General features: G+C 46.3%; 1 protein-coding gene across 2 annotated transcripts in view; it reads left to right on the forward strand.

The window, feature by feature from the left end:
* LOC147105114 (prickle-like protein 1) overlaps positions 1 to 20,184 on the forward strand; it is a 151,212-nt gene that overhangs the window by 113,345 nt on the left and 17,683 nt on the right. For both annotated transcript variants that reach the window (XM_086011193.1, XM_086011194.1), the window contains exons 2-6: positions 3,775 to 3,955; positions 5,029 to 5,142; positions 10,493 to 10,630; positions 14,711 to 14,914; positions 16,983 to 17,169. In XM_086011193.1, the coding sequence (XP_085867319.1) occupies positions 3,806 to 3,955; positions 5,029 to 5,142; positions 10,493 to 10,630; positions 14,711 to 14,914; positions 16,983 to 17,169 (793 nt within the window). In that variant the 5' untranslated portion in view covers positions 3,775 to 3,805. The remainder of the gene's footprint in view (positions 1 to 3,774; positions 3,956 to 5,028; positions 5,143 to 10,492; positions 10,631 to 14,710; positions 14,915 to 16,982; positions 17,170 to 20,184) is intronic.

Here is a 20,184-nt window from a genome sequence, read left to right on the forward strand (position 1 = left end):
CTCCGGCCAGTCACTATTGGCCGAGACACGGGGTCAGATGTCTCAATCCCCCCAGAGTGCAGTGCGGCCCGAGCTGTCGGTGGGGCCTTTGCTCTGCCACACTGCATTGTGGGAAGGAGGGGCCGCCATCGTCGCCTCTGTTCAGCCGGCTCCTGGAATCTGTTCCTGAGCTCAAACCGGGCGGGAACAGGTCGAGAACCTCCCTGCGGGGTTCCTGCACATTCCCGTTTTTAAAAAAAACAAAGGGGGCAAAATTGGGTCGCGCCCCCTTTGGGGCGCTAACTTTGCCGGGGCGCTACTTTTAGTGCCCCGAAAAAGTTAGCGACCCTGCGCCTGAAATTCACTGGTAGCGCACCAAGAGGGAGACGAGGCACTACTGGAAGTGCTCCCCCTCCCTCTTGGGGCGCTGCGAGTGAATATCGTGGCGTTACGTGCAGCAGCGCCACGTCACGCTGCGGTAATGCAGGCCTTCCCTTATTACACATCGCCGTTGGGTGCTAACGGTTACTGCCGCCGCTAACCTCCCACTGAATTTCGCGGGAGTCGTTAGCGGCGCCGTACCCAGGCGCTTGTTGCTTTGCGCCCCGTTAGCGCCCTCTTAAGGCGCTAATGGGAGGCGCAAATCAACCGAATGTTTCCCCCAATGACTCTCTACAGGGACAAGTTTTTTGAACCGGGGACTCTTCTGGGGACATTGTTTGCCCGGGGACACAGTCCCTAATCCGGGGACTGTTCCCGGAAAATGGGGCCGTATAGTCGCCCTGCTATTAAATGACGTGCGTGCGTGCACGTGTGTGTGAGTGAGTGAGTGTGCGAGTGCATGTGCAAGGGCGAGTGCGTGTGCACGTGTGTACATTGGGCGAGGGCTAGATCAGACCTCGCTGTGAATAGCCTGCAGACACGCACCCTCAAAGTACACACATGAAAAACTGACCACTTAAGATAAGGTGCTGGAATATTGCTGGTCACCATGGAGCGAACAAGGAGAGAAAATTAGGGAGGGCAGCGGGGCGGGGGGGAGGGGAGTGGGGAAATGGGATTTTTCTTTTAAAAAGCAGCACCGTCCCACGACACCAAAGGTATCATTCAGCCTGTGCACCCTTTTTGTAGCAGGTCCGCCCTCCCAGATGCAAATATTTTATAATGAAACACCAGAGCCTACATGTTCCTCTGTTCGCTAATTTTAACAATAAAGTAGCAATGAGTATAAAACGATGAAGACCACTTTCTAGTCACATCGAGCGGAGCATTTCCTAAATTGTTTCCATCATACTGTTCAAGTCTTATTGAACCAAAGTCAATAAAGGTGATGCCAGCCCAGGACTTAGTCCTGTGCTCCCCCTCCCCAGACATACTACTCGGCTAATTAGTACGTGTGTTCCGTGGGGCCTGCGTGATGTTGCTGTGACTGACAGGCATCCTTTAAATTGCTAAATTATACGATCATCCAGTCTCCATTTCTTTTCAAATATACAGACTGACATGTTTGGTGAAGAAGCTTTTAGATCCTCTGTGGTAAAGTGCAGTTCAACATGTTTCGCCATTGTAGTCCACGGGCCTAGTTAGTCTGCTTCCTGGACCTGGGCCTACTATTGTCCTGTTTTTCTACAGTGAGCGCGGTTTCCTCGTCATTCAGTAGAAAGCTTTGTTGCAATGGTTATGGAACGGGTGTTAAGGTGTACGTTTCAAGCCTACTTATGGGCGATGATTTTGACTGCAGTGATTGTCCAAACGTTCAGTACTTTTGGACACATCGCCCGCCCCCTCCTCCCCTTTTAATGACGTTCACAGATTGCTCATGCAGTCATCATTCCTGTCATCTCTGCTTCTGTGAATATGTGTCAGGGTTGTTGTGGGAAGTTTTTACAGCCTGTTTTAACATGTACGGGTAGTTTATCACTCTAACCTCATTAAAAAATAAATCCAGTAATAGTGCTCAGAAGACACCAATGCCAAGAAATCCAATAGGGAATTCAGAAGAAACTCCTTTACCCAGAGAGTGGTGAGAATGTGGATCGTTACCACAAGGAGTGGTTGAGACGAATAGTATCGATGCATTTAAGGGGAGGCTAGACAAGCATGAGGGGGAGGGGAATAGAGGGTTATGCTGATAGAGTTAGATGAAGAAAGACGGGAGGGGGCTTGTGTGGAGCATAAATGCCGGCATGGACTGGTTGGGCCGAATGGCCTGTTTCTGTGCCGTATATCCGATGTAATCCTATGTAATCCTTATTTGGTTCTCTGACCACCTTGGAAAAACACCTGCTAACACTGGCAGCATCCATTTCAATGGCTCACAGAGGTAGCGCTGAATATAAACAGCAGCACTCACAAAATCACAAGATAGAAACATAGAAAAATAGGAGCCGGAGTCGGCCCTGCGTGCCTGCTCCGCCATTCAATATGATCATGGCTGATCCTCTATCTCAATACCATATTCCCATTCTCTCCCCATACCCCCAAATAAATACAGGTGAAGGACATTTGGCCTTAATTCTTCCATCTAAAGAAAGTCCACTCCAAGCACTAATTGTTTTTTTTTTGGATGAAGAACTTCCTGACATCAGCCTTAAATTTGCCTTTCACCAGTTTGGACCTGTGCCCCTGAAGGTAATCTGACTGCGTGTGACCTGCCTGTGTGATTTTTTTCCCCTTCGCTCCTTACCCTCCTCTGAAGCCCTGGATTTCCTCAGTGAGGATATGTGTGCGGGGTGCCCTCCGGTGCCTTGCCCGAGTGCCATTATGCATATGCGACATTGACTGTCGGCAAGCTGTTCAAGCACTTGGGTTGGGATGGGGAAGAAGAGGGCTAGACCCGATTTTGTCCCCACCCAGCCTCCGTACGTACACACGCACACACACGAGTTAAGCAGCCTTTTCCTATCTCAACTACAAAAAGCACCTTTTTGTAACATGCCCCATGGCTATGCTATGTATGAAACACAATCTTGTAGAACAAGAGATTACTGTAATACTCCTTTTCTTTGTATCTCATATTTTGAACTTTATCTAGACACTATGGCCTAGAAATTCAGTTGCCTTAGCGCCGCTTTTGAGGCGCCAGAGGGACTAGCGCCAGAGTTATGGCCAGTTTAAAAATTCCCTGGGGGCCTAAATCGGCATTGCACCGGTAGCGCTGCGCCGGCACCGATGACGTCATCGGTGTGCGCAGCGTCCCGGTTGCCGTGGTAACCCGCCCGAACTCCGAAATTGAGTTGCGGCCGCCTCGCCCGTGGCAGCCGCAAGCAACGTTCTGTCAGAGGTGCCTTACTCCAGTTTGCGCCGGCGCATTAAAGGCCCCGCGGCGGCCGGCCACTTTCCCGCCGGCCGCCTGCCCGCAGCTCCCTCCCCGGACTTCTCCCCCCCCCCCCCCCCCGGAACAGATGCAAGCCCGGCACTTGTCCGAGGTGCCGGGCTCATTTTTAAGCTGATTTGCGCGGGCCGCGGCCGGGTGCAGGCAGCTCCTCCTTAACGGGAGGAGGAGGCCTGCACGTCCCCAGCCTGCCGCACCGCATCGGGTGCCGCAGCGCCGGAATTGCGGCGCGAAACGGCAGTTAGCGCCGATGTACCGCCGCAAAGACCCTTCAGTAGCGCCGGCAGCCGTTTGGGCGCGGCACTACTGAATTTTTGGCGCGCGCAGGGGGACTTAGCGCCAGCACTAACTTCCGGCGCTAAAGCCCTGCCTACGCCAGAACCCAATTTCTAGGCCTATATATAGTATAGTATAATACATTATATATAGTCTATCTGATTTATTCTTTCATCTACTTTCAGGTTGATACCCTGTGGAACAAAGACCCTGAAGATGTCTGTGCTAGACACCAGGTCTTCAGAGAATAAGAAGGTTGCCAACAAGATGACATTTGACTTCCAACAAAATGCGCCATCAGACAACGACTCTGGCTGTGCTCTGGAAGAGTACGCTTGGGTTCCCCCGGGACTCAAACCCGAGCAGGTCAGTAGAACCTATATACCTGGTACTTAGGGAAATAATTTCCATGTACTGTTAATTCAAAGTCAATTTTTGCTCCAGGAAAATTAAAATGAGTTTAGAATGAAGCAATTTTAATGAAACAGCACAAGTGGCGTTTTTTGTCCGATTTCAACAGATAATTTAAATTGAGCAACATTGAATTAAGAGGATACGAGTGTAGATACAGAATGTAACCACAGCTTAGGAGGTCTGTAGTCAGGGCTAGTTACTAGAGATTTACTTAGTTTGCTTTTATTGTACTTGAAAAATATTTCCTCGTTCATTTTTATCTTTAAGGTTTGTTTGTACAGAGCAACCTATGTAGTGATCATTAACTCCCCAGTAGGTAAATGCTAGTGTTGAGTGGCAAGCAACATTCATGCTATACAAATGCCAGGTAATGACCACCTCCAACAAGAGAGAGTCCAACCACCTCCCCTTGACAATCAATGGTATTACCATCACCAAATCCTCCATCATGAACATCCAGGGGTTCCCATTGATCAGAAACTCAACTGGACCAGCCCCATAAATACCGTTGCTACTAGAACAGGTCAGAAGCTGGGTATTCTGCGGCAAGTGACTCACCACACTCACAGCCAGTGTTGTATAATTACTTTGATATGCTCCTCGACCATATGCTGCTGGAAGTAAACCAGAGTAATGCTGCCGTTTTGTCTACTCCGATCCAGATCCAGATTTGCTGGTGTAGATTTTCACTTTGCGCGCGCCATAATAAATTGCACAATGGCACATGTGGTGTGACCACATTGTTCCATGGTGCATTATCGATCAACCCGCAGAGGCCCTGTTCAACTTTGAATAATGCTCTGATGAATATAACTGCCCTGAAGTGTATATTCCATTCTGGGTATCTGGAATCTGTTCCAGAACCTGGGCACCAGAAGTAAATCCAGAATATTGTCTTCATTTGTTGGGGGGGTTTTTTTCCTGCTCTTCTCGTCTCTGCTCATCAATGAACCCCTGTCCCCATGCCTCGTTTTTTACTGACTCTTCCATCTTAAGGAATAACGTTGATGGCTTTAAACACACAGGTGCACCAATATTTCCGCTGTCTACCAGAAGAAAACATCCCATACGTCAACAGCATTGGAGAGAAGTTCCGTATAAAACAGCTCCTATACCAGCTTCCACCCCATGATAATGACGTAAGTATCTATGTAATTCTATGCAAGTGTGATAAACTGTTAGGAATTTATCCTCAAAGGGTTAAACACATGCGTATAAAGAACTTCCAAGTTATTTTTTAAAAAGCACAGGCAGGAGTACAAAGAAGTATCACCAGCTTATTTGTTCTCCCTTCAGGTTCCACGTCTGATTCAGATTGTAGCATTTACCAATACAGCTCTTTTTTGCCATTCCTCATCCATAAATATCTTGTAAGCCTGAGAACACATCCAAGATCAGAAACTCACTGGGGTAGGATCTTGACTTTGTGTGATAGCGTCGATCCGCTGTCACTCATTTCACACGATCGCACAAGGTCAAGATCTACCCCACTGTGTGAAGAATCTGTGCCCATCACTGCCTGGCATTGAGCACTGTAACGCTAACATGCTCCAAAATGTCATTCTCAGCTCAGTGACAGCTCTCGCATTTCTGGGTCAGAGGTCATAGGCTCAAGCCCCACTCCAGTGACCTGAGTACATAATGTAAGCTGACGCTACAGTGCAGTACTGAGGGAGTGCTGTACTGTTAGAGGAGCCATCTTTTGGATGAAACATTAAACCAAGGCTCTCTCAGGTGGACGTAAAAGATCCCCTGGCACAATCGAAGAAGAGCAGGGAGTTCTCCCAGTGTCCTGATGAATATTTATCCCTCAATCAACATTACTAAAAAACAAGTTATCTGGTAATTTATTTTATTGCTGTTTGAGGGACCTTGCTGAGTGCAAATTGGCTGCCACGTTTCCTATATTACAACAGTGACTACACTTCAAAAATACAATATTGGTGGTAAAGCACTTTGGGACATCCTGAGGATGTGAAAGGCGCTATATAAATACAAGTTATTTCTTACCCTAGTCTTCCCATCATACTATCCAGCTTTCTTAAATGATTCCACAGCTATTGCCTCCACTACCTAGCCAGATAGCCATTCCACATCTTGATCAATCTTCGTATGAAGAATTTCCTGCTATCAGTCCTAAATTTACCTTTAACTAGTTTAAATCTGTGCCCATTTGTTCTACTGTCTCAGTTTAATTTGAAGTAGGGCTCCAGCTCCACCTTTTCTGCACCATTCACTCTCCTGCCTACCTCTGTAAGATCCCGTCTCCCTCATCTTGGTTTAAAACTACAACCAAGTTTAAATTAAACCAATAATTTAACGTATAAACATGTCAAAAATGGTTAATAAGCCTTTCTTCCACTCGTGAGGCTGAATGAAATGAACTTACTATGACTTTGAAATAACACAGTAACTCCTGAAAATATACAGCAGGCCCTCCAGCCTCAAAGAAAAACAAAAGTACAGTTTTGGATAGAAAGCTTTCATCAGGTCCCAGACACTGACCGAGTAGCTGTGTATTTCCAGTGTTCACCGGTTTGTTGTTTGAGTTGTGCAGTTGGTCTCATTTGTGGAATAAGAACAAAGAGAAATGTTTTAGATCAAAAATTCCTCTCAACTAAAAACAGAGAACATCCATCTTTCTCCATAATTGGCAACCCACGAATGAAACCGCGGAAACATGTAGCTTTGAAACCAGCCATTTCTAAGATGGGTCTTCATCTACATTCTTCCTGTTCTCAACAACAACTTGTATTTATATAGCGCCTTTAATGTAGTAAAATGTCCCAAGGCGCTTCACAGGAGTGTTATAAGACAAAAAAATTTGACACCGAGCCACATAAGGAGAAATTAGGGCAGGTGACCAAAAGCTTGGTCAAAGAGGTAGGTTTTAAGGAGCGTCTTAAAGGGGGAAAGAGAGGTAGCGAGGCGGAGAGGTTTAGGCAGGGAATTCCAGAGCTTAGGGCCTAGGCAACAGAAGGCACGGCCACCAATGGTTGGGCGATTATAATCAGGGATGCTCAGATATCTCGGGGTGGGGGGGGGGTTGTGAAGCTGAAGGAGATTACAGAGATCCAGAGGGGCGAGGCCATGGAGGTATTTGAAAACAGGGATGAGAATTCTGAAATCGAGGCGTTGCTTAACCGATAGCCAATGTAGGTCAGCGAGCACAGGGGTGATGGGCAAGTTAGGGCAACGGCAGCCGAGTTTTAGATGACCTCAAGTTTACGTATGGTAGAATGTGGGAGGCCAGCCAGGAGTGCATTGGAATAGTCAAGTCTAGAGGTAACAAAGGAATGGATGAGGGTTTCAGCAGTGGATGAGCTGAGGCAAGGGCAGAGACAGGCGATGTTACGGAGGTGGAAATAGGCCGTCTTAGTTATGCCGCGGATATGTGGTCGAAAGCTAATTTCAGGGTCAAATATGACACCAAGGTTACAAACAGTGTGGTTCAGCCTGAGACAGATGTTAGGGAGAGGGATGGAGTCAGTGACTCGGGAACGGAGTTTGTGGCGGGGACCGAAAACAATGGCTTTGGTCTTCCCAATATTTAATTGGAGAAAATTTCTGCTCATCCAGAACTGGATGTCGGACAAGCAGTCTGACAATTTAGAGACAGTGGAGGGGTCGAGAGAGGAGGTAGTGAGGTAGAGCTGGGTGTCATCAGCCTACATGTGGAAACTGGCGCTGTGTTTTCGGATGATGTCACCAAGGGGCAACATGTAGATGAGAAATAGGAGAGGGCCAAGGATAGGTCCTTGGGGGGCATTTCAACACTTCTCCCCCACAGCCTCTAGTGTCTAAAACATTTTAAGAGACGGGAACCAAAACTGCTCTGGAATACAATAACTTCTATTTCGTTTTCAAAACAAATGAATTTTCCATTGGCTAATTTTTTAAAGAACATAATAATGACAAAGAACTTGTTCATTAGCAATTCCTGTTGATCCAAGGGGGGGGGGCTAGCCAGTAGCTACAATATTTATTGACTGGGATCTCAATTAAGTAATCTGAATGCAAATCAATCTTTAATGGTCAGTCCCCCCTAACCCCCCTTGCCTCATGGTAAAGAGCATCTTCTGCTGTAATACTAAGCCATAAGGACCATAAGTCCCTAGCTTTGATTCTCAATTTGTACTGAGTTAGCTCATCTGGGGCAGCTGTTGGGACATACAGCAACTGCTTTTGGTCTGGAGGAGGGCAATCAGCCCTGGGCTTCCTGCTCCCGATTGCTATCCAGTGTACTCCCCTAGAACAGTGGGGATGCGCGAGTGTCCGATGCCGGATGAGGACAGTATTGGCATCGGCTGAGATGCTTTCCACAGTCCATGGAAGCTCAATGTCTAGGCTAATAGAGAAAGAGTGACTACTTGGGAGAGATAAATCAGGGTGCCAGACACCCATGGAACCACACCAATAAGAGAGAAGAAAACTCGAATCGATCTTGTAATAATTTTTGGGCTATGATCTTGGAATGGTACTGTATTTCACAAAGGGTTAACATTCCTATTTTTGTTCCTGAGAGAAACAATGGCAAACCCAAAACACCGATTAGAAGATTCAAAACCATTACAACAGTTTATTTGTTAACTGCAAAGGGAGTAATAAAGAATATTTGGTTTCATGAACAAACCTCCTAAGCTAAGATTACCATGGGGAAACTAAATGTAAGCTTAGAGGGCTAGGTACTAAAACATAACAGACGCTTATTATAGAAATTTCTCACATTCGTAGAATGTAGTAGGCAGTAAAACCCTTAGTAAATGTACAAAGGACAATTATCAATATATTTCAGTAAGTTGTTCTATTCACGGGGGTTCTGTTACGATCGGTGCAGACTTTACTGGTACAAAATACCCGTAAACCATTTACTGGAAAGACAAACTCCTCACCAAAATAAAAATAATATTTTTTTAATTGTTAACAGGGACTGGGCGATACAACAGGTAAGTAAACTTCCCTTTTCGAGCTGGGGCCTAATTTTGAATCCAGCACAATACGGGTTGCATTTTCTTGAGTTTAGACGGTTGAGGGATGATCTAATCGAGGTGTTTAAAATGAAAAAAGGATTCGATAGGGTAGATACAGAGAAACGATTTCCTCTGTTGGGGAATCCAGAACAAGGGGGACACAATCTTAAAATTAGAACTAGGCCATTCAGGAGTGAACTCAGAAAGCGCTTTTTCGCACAAAGGTTAGTGAAAATGTGGAACTCTCTCCCCTAAAAGGCTGTGGATGCTGGGTCAGTTGAAATTTTCACAGCTGAGAGCGACAGGTTTTTATGAGGTAAAGGTATCAAGGCATTTGGATCAAAGGCGAGTAAATGGAGTTGAAGTACAAGTCAGCAATGATCTAATTGAATGGTGGAAGATGCTTGAAGAGCCAAACGTCCTATTCCTGTTCCTATGTTCATTTAAAGTCAACCATTAACACCACCTTGCTCCTCTCTCAAACTAGTGCTTAAAATCTATAACTGCTTGTCAACATATATTGGGCCGTATTTTGCGACCCCCCACGGGTGCGTACGAGGTGCGCCCGCGCCCATAGGGGCCGCGCAAGTTCCGGGTTTAGGCGTGCAAAGCGCGTGCGCTGAAACCCGGCACTTGCGATCTGTCAGGAATCCCCGGGAGATGGGCCTTTGTGGGTGGAGAGTTGCGCTATTTGCCCAACCTCCGCCCGCTGAAAGGCCGTGGAATTCTTACTCCTGGTTTACCAGCATAAGAGTTTTTAAAAAAATAGAAAAATAAAATTTTATCACTCACTTATACATTAAAAACCCTGTCCAATAAGGTAAGTTTATATTTAGCCCCGTTAAAGCATATACATTTTTTTTCAAAATATTAAATTTTTGTTTAAAATATTTAATTAAATGCCATTTTAATTAATTTTATATATGTAATTAAAAAAAAAATTATTCCATGTGTTCGTGTATTTTTTAAGTCATCCCCATTCATACTTAAGACAGTTCCATATGTACGGAATCCCCATAAGTATGAATGGGGATTCCCGTCTTTCATTGGTTGGGCCGGCCCACGTGATCCCAGGGGCGCTTGTGAACTGCCTGCGTCCCTGGGATACATGGGCCTCTCCGCATTTCTACCAGGAGAGGCCCAGGATCGCCAAGCCTCCGTATCTCCCGGACCGCCAGGTAAATGCGTAGATTTTTTAATGATCGGAGGCATCTGCCCGCAGGAAGCCTCCGATCGCAAATTCAGGCCCATTATGTACAGTAACTGCCCAGGATTTAATTGTAAACTGTAATTCAATTGCATGGCTTTGTGAACATCACCAGAATCCCTCTATGAGATTCACTTCACTTTGTAACTTGGCCATTGTTTTCTCACTATCTATTGTGCAGTTTAAAAGTACGACAGTAACTGGGGTTCATTTTGAGAACCTCCTGTCCTTGCTGAAGTTTCAGTTGCACCCTGTGATTCACAGAATTTACAAAGCAATGAAGCTGACGAACTAACTGTTTTCTTTCTGAAGGAGAAGTACTGCCAATCCCTGGGCGAAGAGGAGAAGGGGGAGTTGCGTGTGTTCAGTGGCCAGCGGAAGAGGGAAGCCCTGGGACGCGGAATTGTTCAAGTGTTTCCTTTAACTGCCACCGGAGCACTTTGTGAAAAGGTAAGCCAAAAGTAAGAGGGGATCAAGTAGGGCAAGTGGCCTTGAAACCAGCAGTATTAGTCGGGTGGTGAGTAAAGGACAGTTTTTCCTTAATCCACGCTATCAGTGAACTTGCTCAATTTCAAACCATTCCTTATATTCAGACCTAACAGGCAGCTTTAGACCATTTGCTATGACCCCCCTGCATCTACTAATGCTTTAAGCAACCCAGCCTTCCCTCTACCTACAGGAAACTTTCGATTTACCGGCACCTAAATAACCGGAAATCTCGGTTAACCGGCAAAATTCAGGACTAGGTTCAGGTAAGTTTTATTACTTGCCTTCCTCCATCTGTTGCTGTGCAAGGGTGTGGCTGCAGCTGTTGCTAAGCTACAGAGACGCTTGGAACTTTTGGCCATTGTTCTGAACCTGTTACTAAGCAACAGGGTTTGTTGTTTTATACGGAGCTCTCAGCTCCGTATCTTTTACTATAGCTTTCGGTTATCCGGAATTTTTGATGAACCGGCACCACGTCGGTGCCGGATAAAAAAAAGTTTCCTGTAGTAGGATTACACACTTAATTCCGGTCTCCAGCTTAATTGTTCCTGTCCCCTAAACTTCAGAGTGTTGCCCTTATTGATGACTTTAAAACCCACCTGGCTCACTAATGTCCTTTAGGGAAGGAAATCTGCCGCCCTTACCCGGTCTGGCCTACATGTGACTCCAGACCCACAGCAATGTGATTGACTCTTAACTGCCCTCTGAAATGGCTTAGCAAGCCACTCAGTTATACCAAACCGCTACGACACACCACACGGACTGCAGTGGTTCAAGAAGGCGACTCATCACCACCACCTTCTCAAGGGCAATTAGGGATGGGCAATAAATGTTGGCCTTGCCAGCAACGCCCCCATCCTGAGAATGAATTTTTTTTTTAAATCCCTACCCCAGACCTTCACTGTTCCTGTAGCTTCATTCAGGTGTAGAGAAATGTGCACAAAGGTGCAGAACTGAAGATAAGTCACATAAAAGAGACAGTTATTACAAGTCAGAGACTGCTGTTTTGGCCAGAGAAAGAGTGGGGGAAAAAAACCTGTCTAAAAGCCTATTATGGGTTTAGCTTTTACCCCTCTGTCTTATGCCTGCTGTGAGTTTCTCCAATTGTAAGAGACGCTCCTGCCCTCCTGACAGTATCCACCAATCAAATGACTCCAACCACCCTGGGCTTGGCAATCTTTAGGGCCCAGCGGTGCCTCGATGGACCTTTGGTCAAGGCGGGGGGGGTGGTGCAGGACTATTCTAGTGATGCAACTGAGCATGTTCAGAAGCATACCTTAAAGCAACTTTGTTAGAATGGATAGAAACTGGCGTCCCTTTACAAATTGTATCTGTACACATTTTGATGTAATATATTGTTTCAAAATAAATTAAGATCGTAGAATATATTTGATATGCTGACGTATTTGACTTTGTATCAAAATCATGTTGCTATAACGGCAAACTAAAAATATGGAGGTGATTTTCCGCGGTGATCAGAGTACGGAGGGTAGAAAAGACCCAGAAACATAATAGAACCCTTAACAGCGCTGGCAGAACTGAGACCTACACACGGTCTTAATGTCATAGTGTATATCCACTCCATCATTTCGAATCTTACAGCACAGAAGGAGCCCATTTGGACCATCGTGCCTCTGCCAGCTCTTTGAAAGAGATATTCAATTAAGTAGGATCTACGGCACAGAAACAGGCCATTCGGCCCAACCAGTCCATGCCGGCGTTTATGCTCCACTCGAGCCGCCTCCCGTCTTTCCTCATCTAAATCTATCAGCATAACCCTCTATTCCCTTCTCCCTCATATGCTTCCGCTTAAATGCATCTATACTATTCACTTCAACCACTCCCTGTGGTAGAAAAAGTATCTTCTGAATTCCCTATTGGATTTCTTGGTGACTATCTTATATTGATGGCCTCACTCTCCTGCCCTTTTTCAATAGACCTGCAATTTTTTTTCCCCCCTTCAAGTATTTATACCTACCTACCTGCGTCAAGTCTGACTGCTCAGGTTGATTGATGATGCACTGGTCAGAGTGTGTGCATCTACCTTAAAGCCTGTCTCCTCCAGGGACTGGGACTGGTGCTGCAAGGGGAAATACGACCACAGCACAGCCATAGGTGATCTGACACCGGCATTCCCATTTGGAGTGAACAGAATTTGAAAGAAAGGGTCAGTTTGATTCTGAATCTGACTGCATATGTGCAATAAACCAAGTGTAAGATCTGGATCACAGGACACACACAGATTACCCAACAGGGCTTTAGAAGTTGTATGGCTTTTATTAAAGAACTACAGTTTTAAAGCATAATCAGATACTACATATGGTTTAGGCTGAGTATAATAGACATACAACCCGTGACAGTAGAAAGCGATCTACGACTCCCGAAGCGGAACGCCACGACCGGACAGATGGATGGTTGGATGTCTGATGAGGCAGTGTGGAGGTCTCGGGTCAGCAAGTCTCTGCAGTCAGCAACCGTAGTCACCTCTGTCGATTCATCCCCCGAGCTGTTGGAGGTGTTAGGCCTGAGCCAGCATTGATTTCCACCTCGGAAGAAGCCTTCGCCCCTCGCTGTCTGTCTTCTGCTCTCAGCCCTCTATATTTATCGTTATTTCACTGGGCCGTGATTTATTTAATGTCAATCACCTATACTAATCTTTATCCCAAGTGTGACGCAGGAAAACATCTCCCACTGTCTCTTTCTACATGGCTGCAGAGGCCTTTCCTCTTATCTTGTTTTGTCAAGTTTCTTCAAGGGCATTTTATGGCTTCGTGGCTCCTTATTATCTAGCAGGTGCTATCCTCCCTGTTTCCTTGCATTTTACAACCTTCTTATCATTTTGGTGTTTGTTAATTGGCCGTGCTGACCCTTCCCCCATCTGTTCCTGACTGCAGTTTTAATTTCTGTTCTAAGAGTCAAACTTCATCTATGAATCTAATAGCTGTTTCTTACAATTGCCAGTCAGTGCGGTAGCATGGGTCACTGTTCAGCACCTCCAAGGCTCAGTTCACAAGATTAGTCAGATGACAAGATCCAATTTCGCTCATCTGGCTAAAAAATAATTCTAGTTTCCCACCCCCCCCCACCCCAAACAGCATCCAACTGTCTCAATGATTGCAGGGATTTGCCTCACTCTGTCAGGAAGTCCATTCTGTGTATTCATTCTTTGTGTGAGGAGCTTCCTGACATTAGACCTAAAATTGCCATTTTGCAGTTTGAACCTACGTCCCCTGTCCAACTTGCAAGATCAAACTTCAAGCAACGTTCCCAATTTACATCTTGTATGAGATCCCCTCCTCAGTCCCTCCAGTTTTTCCGCATAATTCATTCCTCTGGCAATTTAGATCAGTCCTTGGGATTCAAAATTGTACTACTGCGTAACTCAAGAGGTGGTGTAGACAAAGGTAAAGCCAGGTAGGGAGTGGAGGAATGCTGTGGAGTAGCTCCACTTTGTTGATTTAGATTAACAAATGACAACCGCTAAAATGAACATGAAATGGCAGCATATATTTCGTAGCTTAGGTGCCTGTTGGGCCCAGTCCACCTGAGGCCTGGAAGAAGCTGGCCACAAAATTGATCAAAATGAATCGCCTTCCCATCCCTGTAGGTCAAGAAACAACAACAACTTGCATTTATATAGCGCCTTTAACGCGGTAAAACATCCCAAGGAGCTTCACGGGAGCGTTATCAGACAAAGTTCGACACCGAGCCACACGAGGAGATATTAGGGCAGGTGAGAGGTCGGTTTTAAGGAGCGTCTTAAAGGAGGAGAGGCGGAGAGATTTAGGGAGGGAATCCCAGAGCTTCGGGTTTCGGCAGCTGAAGACACGGCCGCCAATGGTGGAGCGATTCAAATCGGGGATGTGCAAGAGGCCAGAGTTGGAGGAGCGCAGCGATCTCGGAGGGTTGTGGGGCTGGAGGAGATTACAGAGATAGGGAGGGGCGAGGCCATGGAGGGATTTGAAAACAAGGATGAGAATTTAAAAACTTTAAAAGGGGCCTTGTGGAAGATTTACACCCGACTATCTGTTCCTGCATTTTCAGTGTGGTGGGAAGATAAACGGAGGGGATGTTGCTGTCTTTGCTCAGAGAGCTGGAAACCGCACATGTTGGCATCCTTACTGCTTTGGTTGCATCTCCTGTCAGGAACTACTGGTGGACCTCATTTACTTTTACCAGGACGGGAAGATATACTGTGGTCGGCACCACGCTGACCTCTTTAAACCACGCTGTGCATCATGTGACCAGGTGAGTGGCTTTCCATATTTCCCTTCTTTTTCACTTGCTGTTCCTCAGCCCCACTCTCGAGACTTATTGTTATAGAGGATTGCTCTCCTTTTGTTCACCCTGCCTTTGGCCAGTTGCTGCTTGCCTCCTTCACTCGGGAGCAGTTGTCTACACCCACTGCTGAATTAGCTTTTGAGTAGCGAGCATCGGTCAATCGCCGTCAACAAGTCATTTTAGCCTTACCTGTGGTACGGTAGCATAAGTGGTTATGTTACTGGACTAGTAATCCCACCACGGCAGCTGGGGAATTTAAATTAAATAAATCTGGAATAAAAAGCTAGTATCAGTAATGGTGACCATGATGTCACAAAAAGTAATCTGGTTCACTAATCCCCTTTAGGGAAGGAAATCTGCCACCCTTGCCCGGTCTGGCCTATATGTGACTTCCAGACCCACAGCAACGTGGTTGACTCTTAACTGCCCTGTGCACTCAAGATCCAGAGTGCACTCAGTTGTATTCAAGAAGGCGGCTCACCACCAACTTCTCAAGGGCAATTAGGGATGAGCAATAAAAAATGCTGGCTTTGCCAGCGACGCCCACATCCCATGAATGAATATAAGAAAACCAAGTTCACAAAGGATTTCATCTGTTGTCCTGTTGAGAATGGCATAACTCGATCCTCTTGTTCTTCTTCGCACCAAGGTTTTAGAATTACAGCTTTAGCATGAAGTGTGTCATTTTCCCCACCACCAATTTCGTCTTCACTCTTCTCCAAAATTCATTAATTTTTTTCCACAAGAGTTATCCAGGCAGTCCATAGTTCTGTTGGTTCTAGGAAAGAGTGAGTTAGGTGCAAAAGTCCTGATTTCAGCAGAGTGAGGTTGTAGGGAGAAGGAAAAGTGTGTATTAGAAGCTCAGGAGGAACAGGGGAGGGGTGTTCAGAGGAGCAATGACATCACTCATAGATCAATAAAGCCGAGGTTGTGACAGAGAGGATGGAGACGACATGGGAGAGAAGCATTTTCTCAAAGCCTGTCTAGAAGTGAAGGAAAGTACTAGAATCTCCCCAGATACAGGAGTAGACATCTCTTGTATGGATTTTGTCCTTAGAGAAAGTTAAGGATTGTTGAGGAGAAGAAATGTTTAGCATGAAAACTCTTGGAGGCAGCTTTAAAAATGGTAGAAAAGCAGGAGTTCCATTTAGAGTAAGAGGACAGAGTGAGGCCAAGAATGTGAGTAGATGAAAGACTTAAGAGTCAAAAAAAGTCATGCCAAAGAGGTGATAGCTGTTAGTTTGATTTGTAAGGGCCACGAGGAAATTGTGTCCTTGAAGAATTCAATTAAAAAAAAACAGGATTTTCACTGCTCCATCAAAGGAGATCAAGATTTAGTGATTCAACCACTGCATTGAGAGCAATGACGTGTCCTCTGAACGTTAGCAATCTGAAGGAAGTTAAGAGCCGATTTTAACTCTGGGTGGCAATCGAGAGTGCGGAGGGCCGATGGGGGAAGAACCAGGCCTTATTTACATGCCCCAACACTGACTCCCACCTGAAGCAGCTGGGAACGGCCTCACTGCCAGCGAGTGGGAGTCAGAATTGGTGGGGGGTGGGGTGGGGTGAGACCACTGCCAGGGACCCGGCAAGGTAAGCACAGATTGTGGGGGGGCTGGTAAGTTTGTGATCGAGGGAGGGTGGGAAGCCCAGGAGCAGGAGGGTATTCCTGTTGCCAGGATCCTGGCTGCCGCGAGCATTCCCTGGCAGGCTGGAACACGGTGTGGGTCAAAGTCAGGTCCACGGTTAAAATGGCGTGCGTGTCCTAATGATGTCATTGGGATGCGACACCTCCATTTCAATTAGGCCCCTGCTCCTCTGGGGTGGGTGGCCTTCCCGGGCCTGAATTCAGACAAATAAAAATGGGGGGGGGGGGTGGTGTGCGGTGGGAGCGCTGCGCGAATTCCACCGCCATCTTATCCCCCACCTGCACCATTCAGGGCGGAGGGGGGAGGGATAATATCGGACCTTTAAGGAATGTAGAGCGTCATTACTGTGTGATAATAACAATGGTTGTTTTTCTACGACCTTGTAGTTGATCTTTGCTGAAGAGTGCACGGAGGCAGAAGGCAGATATTGGCACATGGACCACTTCAGCTGTACTGAATGTGAAGCAATTCTTGGAGGACAGAAATACATCATGAAGGAAGGGCAGCCATATTGCTGCGGCTGCTTTGAGACGCTTTACGCAGAGTACTGTGAAACCTGCAGAGAGATAATTAGTGAGTATATAAAAATAAGAGAGAAATTCAGAATGGGCAAGAGAGATAATTAGTGAGTATAAAAAAAAAAAGAAAATTCCCAACTGTCTTAAATCAAGAGCTAGGCTGGAATTTTAATGCATTGTTGAGGTAAAATCTGCATCTCTGCCTTTTTATGTTGGAGGGGATATTTTTGTTTGAATAGTGAATGCTAATACCATAATTATGGATCTGGCTTGGATCTATTACTGAAACCAACAACAACTATGTCCATTTAGATTAAAGTAAAAGAGTCCCAAAGCATTTCACGATGGGGTATGGAAAACAGACACCAAGCCAACACACAGCTGACGTTCATTAGCTCCCAGTTAAACGACGCCTCGATTTTAAAATTCTCATCCTTGTTTTCAAATCCCTCCATGACCTTGCCCTTCCCTATCTCTGTAACCTCCTCCAGCCCCACAACACTCCCGAGATATCGGCGCTCCTCTAATTCTGCTCTCTTGAGCGTCCCTGATTTTAATCACTCAACCATTGGCGGCCGTGCCTTCAGCTGTCAAGGCCCTAAGCTCTGGAATTCCCTCCCTAAACCTCTCTGCCTCTCTACCTCTCCCTCCTCCTTTAAGACGCTCCTTAAAACCTACCTTTTTGATCAAGCTTTTGGTCATCTGCTTTAATATCTCCTTATGTGGCTCGGTGTCAAATTTTTTGTCTTGTAATACTCCTGTGAAGCGCTTTGGGATGTTTTAATACATTAAAGGCGCTATATGATAAACCTTTATAAAACACTGGTCCGACCTCAACTGGAGTATTGTGTCCAATTCTGGGCACCACACTTTAGGAAGGATGAGAAGGCCTTAGAGAGGGTGCAGAAAAGATTTACAAGAATGGTTCCAGGAATGAGGGACTTCAGTTACGTGGATAGATTGGAGAAGCTGGGGTTGTTCTCCTTAGAGCAGAGAAGTTTGAGAGGAGATTTGATGGAGGTGTTCAAAATCATGAGGGGTCTAGACAGAGTAAATAAAGAGAAACTGTTCCCATTGGCGGAAGGGTTGAGAAACATGAGGGCACAGATTTAAGGTGATTGGCAAAAGAACCAAAGGCGACATGGGGAAAAACTTTTTTACGCAGCGAGTGGTTAGGGTCTGGAATGCAGTGACTGAGAGGGTGGTGGAGGCAGATTCAATCGTGGCTTTCAAAAGGGAATTGGATAAGTACCTGAAGGAAAATTTGCAGGGCTGCGGGGAGTGGGACTAGCTGAAGTGCTCTTGCAGAGAGCTGGCATGGACTCAATGGGTTGAATGGCCTCCTACTGTGCTGTAACCATGCTATAATTCTATATGAATACAAGTTTTTGTTGTTGTTACAAGATACAAAGGAGCTGGCAACAGCAGAGGCCAGTATTAATCCAAAGAGTTTCAGCAATCTTGTCTTTTCAACTTTGCGCTATTTTCACCTCCTTCAAAATAATCTCAATAAAGACACGGTTCTCAATGAGGTTATTCTTAGGCAAAATAACAGAAAATGCTGGAAATACTCAGCAGGCCAGGCAGCATCCGTGGAGAGAGAAACAGAGTTAACGTTTCAGGTCTGGGACCCTTCATCAGAACTGGAAAAAGCTGGAGATGTAACAGATATTAAGCAGGTGCAGAGTTTCTCCGTCTCCGCCGCATCTGTTCTGACGATGCCACCTTCCATACTAGTGCTTCTGACATGTCTTCCTTTTCCCTCAACCGAGGATTCCCCTCTACCGTGGCTGACACGGCCCTTGACCGTGTCCGTTCTATTTCCCGCACTTCTGCTCTCACCCCTGCCCCTCCCTCCCAGAACCACTATAGGGTTGGACAAATGTAAGAAGTCACACAACACCAGGTTATAGTCCAACAGCTTTATTTGAAATCACAAGCTTTCGGAGCGCTGCTCCTTCTTCAGGTGAAGTGGAGAAATGCATAAAGACACAGCTTATATAGTCAGAGAATCATGTCAGATGTTTACAGGTAACCTTTCCAACTGCCATTTATCACACCTCGGCAGAGAGATAATCACAGCAGTCAAAGGTGTGAATGGTGTCCAAACAGGTCAGTCAGGGAAACATTACATCAAAGAACAATGTGGTGGGGTCACAAGGGGTCAAATATTGCAGATGCTGGGGTCTGTATGAAAAACAAAAAAACAGGCAAAAAACATTTTTTTTGGCTGGAAATCACAGCAGGTCCGGCCGCATCTGTGTAGAGAGAACAAGCCAATGTCGACTCGAGTCTGGATGACCCTGCATCAGGTGGGGTTACATGTAGCGTGACATGAACCCAAGATCTCGGTTGAGGCCATCCTCATGGGTGCGGAACTTGGCTATCAGTTTCTGCTCTACGATTTTGCGTTGTCGTGTGTCTCGAAGGCCACCTTGGAGAATGCTTACCCGAAGATCGGAGGCTGAATGTCCTTGACTGCTGAAGTGTTCCCCGACTGGGAGGGAACACTCCTGCCTGGTGATTGTTGCGCGGTGTCCGTTCATCCGTTGTCGCAGTGTCTGCATGGTCTCGCCGATGTACCATGCTCCGGGGCATCCTTTCCTGCAACGTATGAGGTAGACAATGTTGGCCGAGTCACATGAGTATGTACCATGTACCTGGTGGGTGGTGTCCTCACGTGTGATGATGGTATCTGTGTTGATGATCTGGCATGTCTTGCAGAGGTTGCTGTGGCAGGGTTGTGTGGTGTCGCGGTCGCTGTTCTCCTGAAAGCTGGGTAATTTGCTGCGAACGGTGGTCTGTTTGAGGTTAGGCGGCTGTTTGAAAGCGAGTAGTGGAGGCGTGGGGATGGCCTTAGCGAGGTGTTCATCGTCATCGATGACATGTTGAAGGCTGCGAAGAACATGGTGTAGTTTCTCCGCTCCGGGGAAGTACTGGACGACGAAGGGTACTCTGTTGGTTGTGTCCCGTGTTTGTCTTCTGAGGAGGTCTATGCGATTTTTCGCTGTGGCCCGTCGGAACTGTCGATCGACAAGTCGAGCGTCATATCCCGTTCTTACAAGGGCGT

The sequence above is a fragment of the Somniosus microcephalus genome, chromosome 18, assembly GCF_052327205.1.
Source record: "Somniosus microcephalus isolate GS21.2 chromosome 18, FLI_Smic_1.0, whole genome shotgun sequence".
NCBI classification, from domain to species: domain Eukaryota; kingdom Metazoa; phylum Chordata; class Chondrichthyes; order Squaliformes; family Somniosidae; genus Somniosus; species Somniosus microcephalus.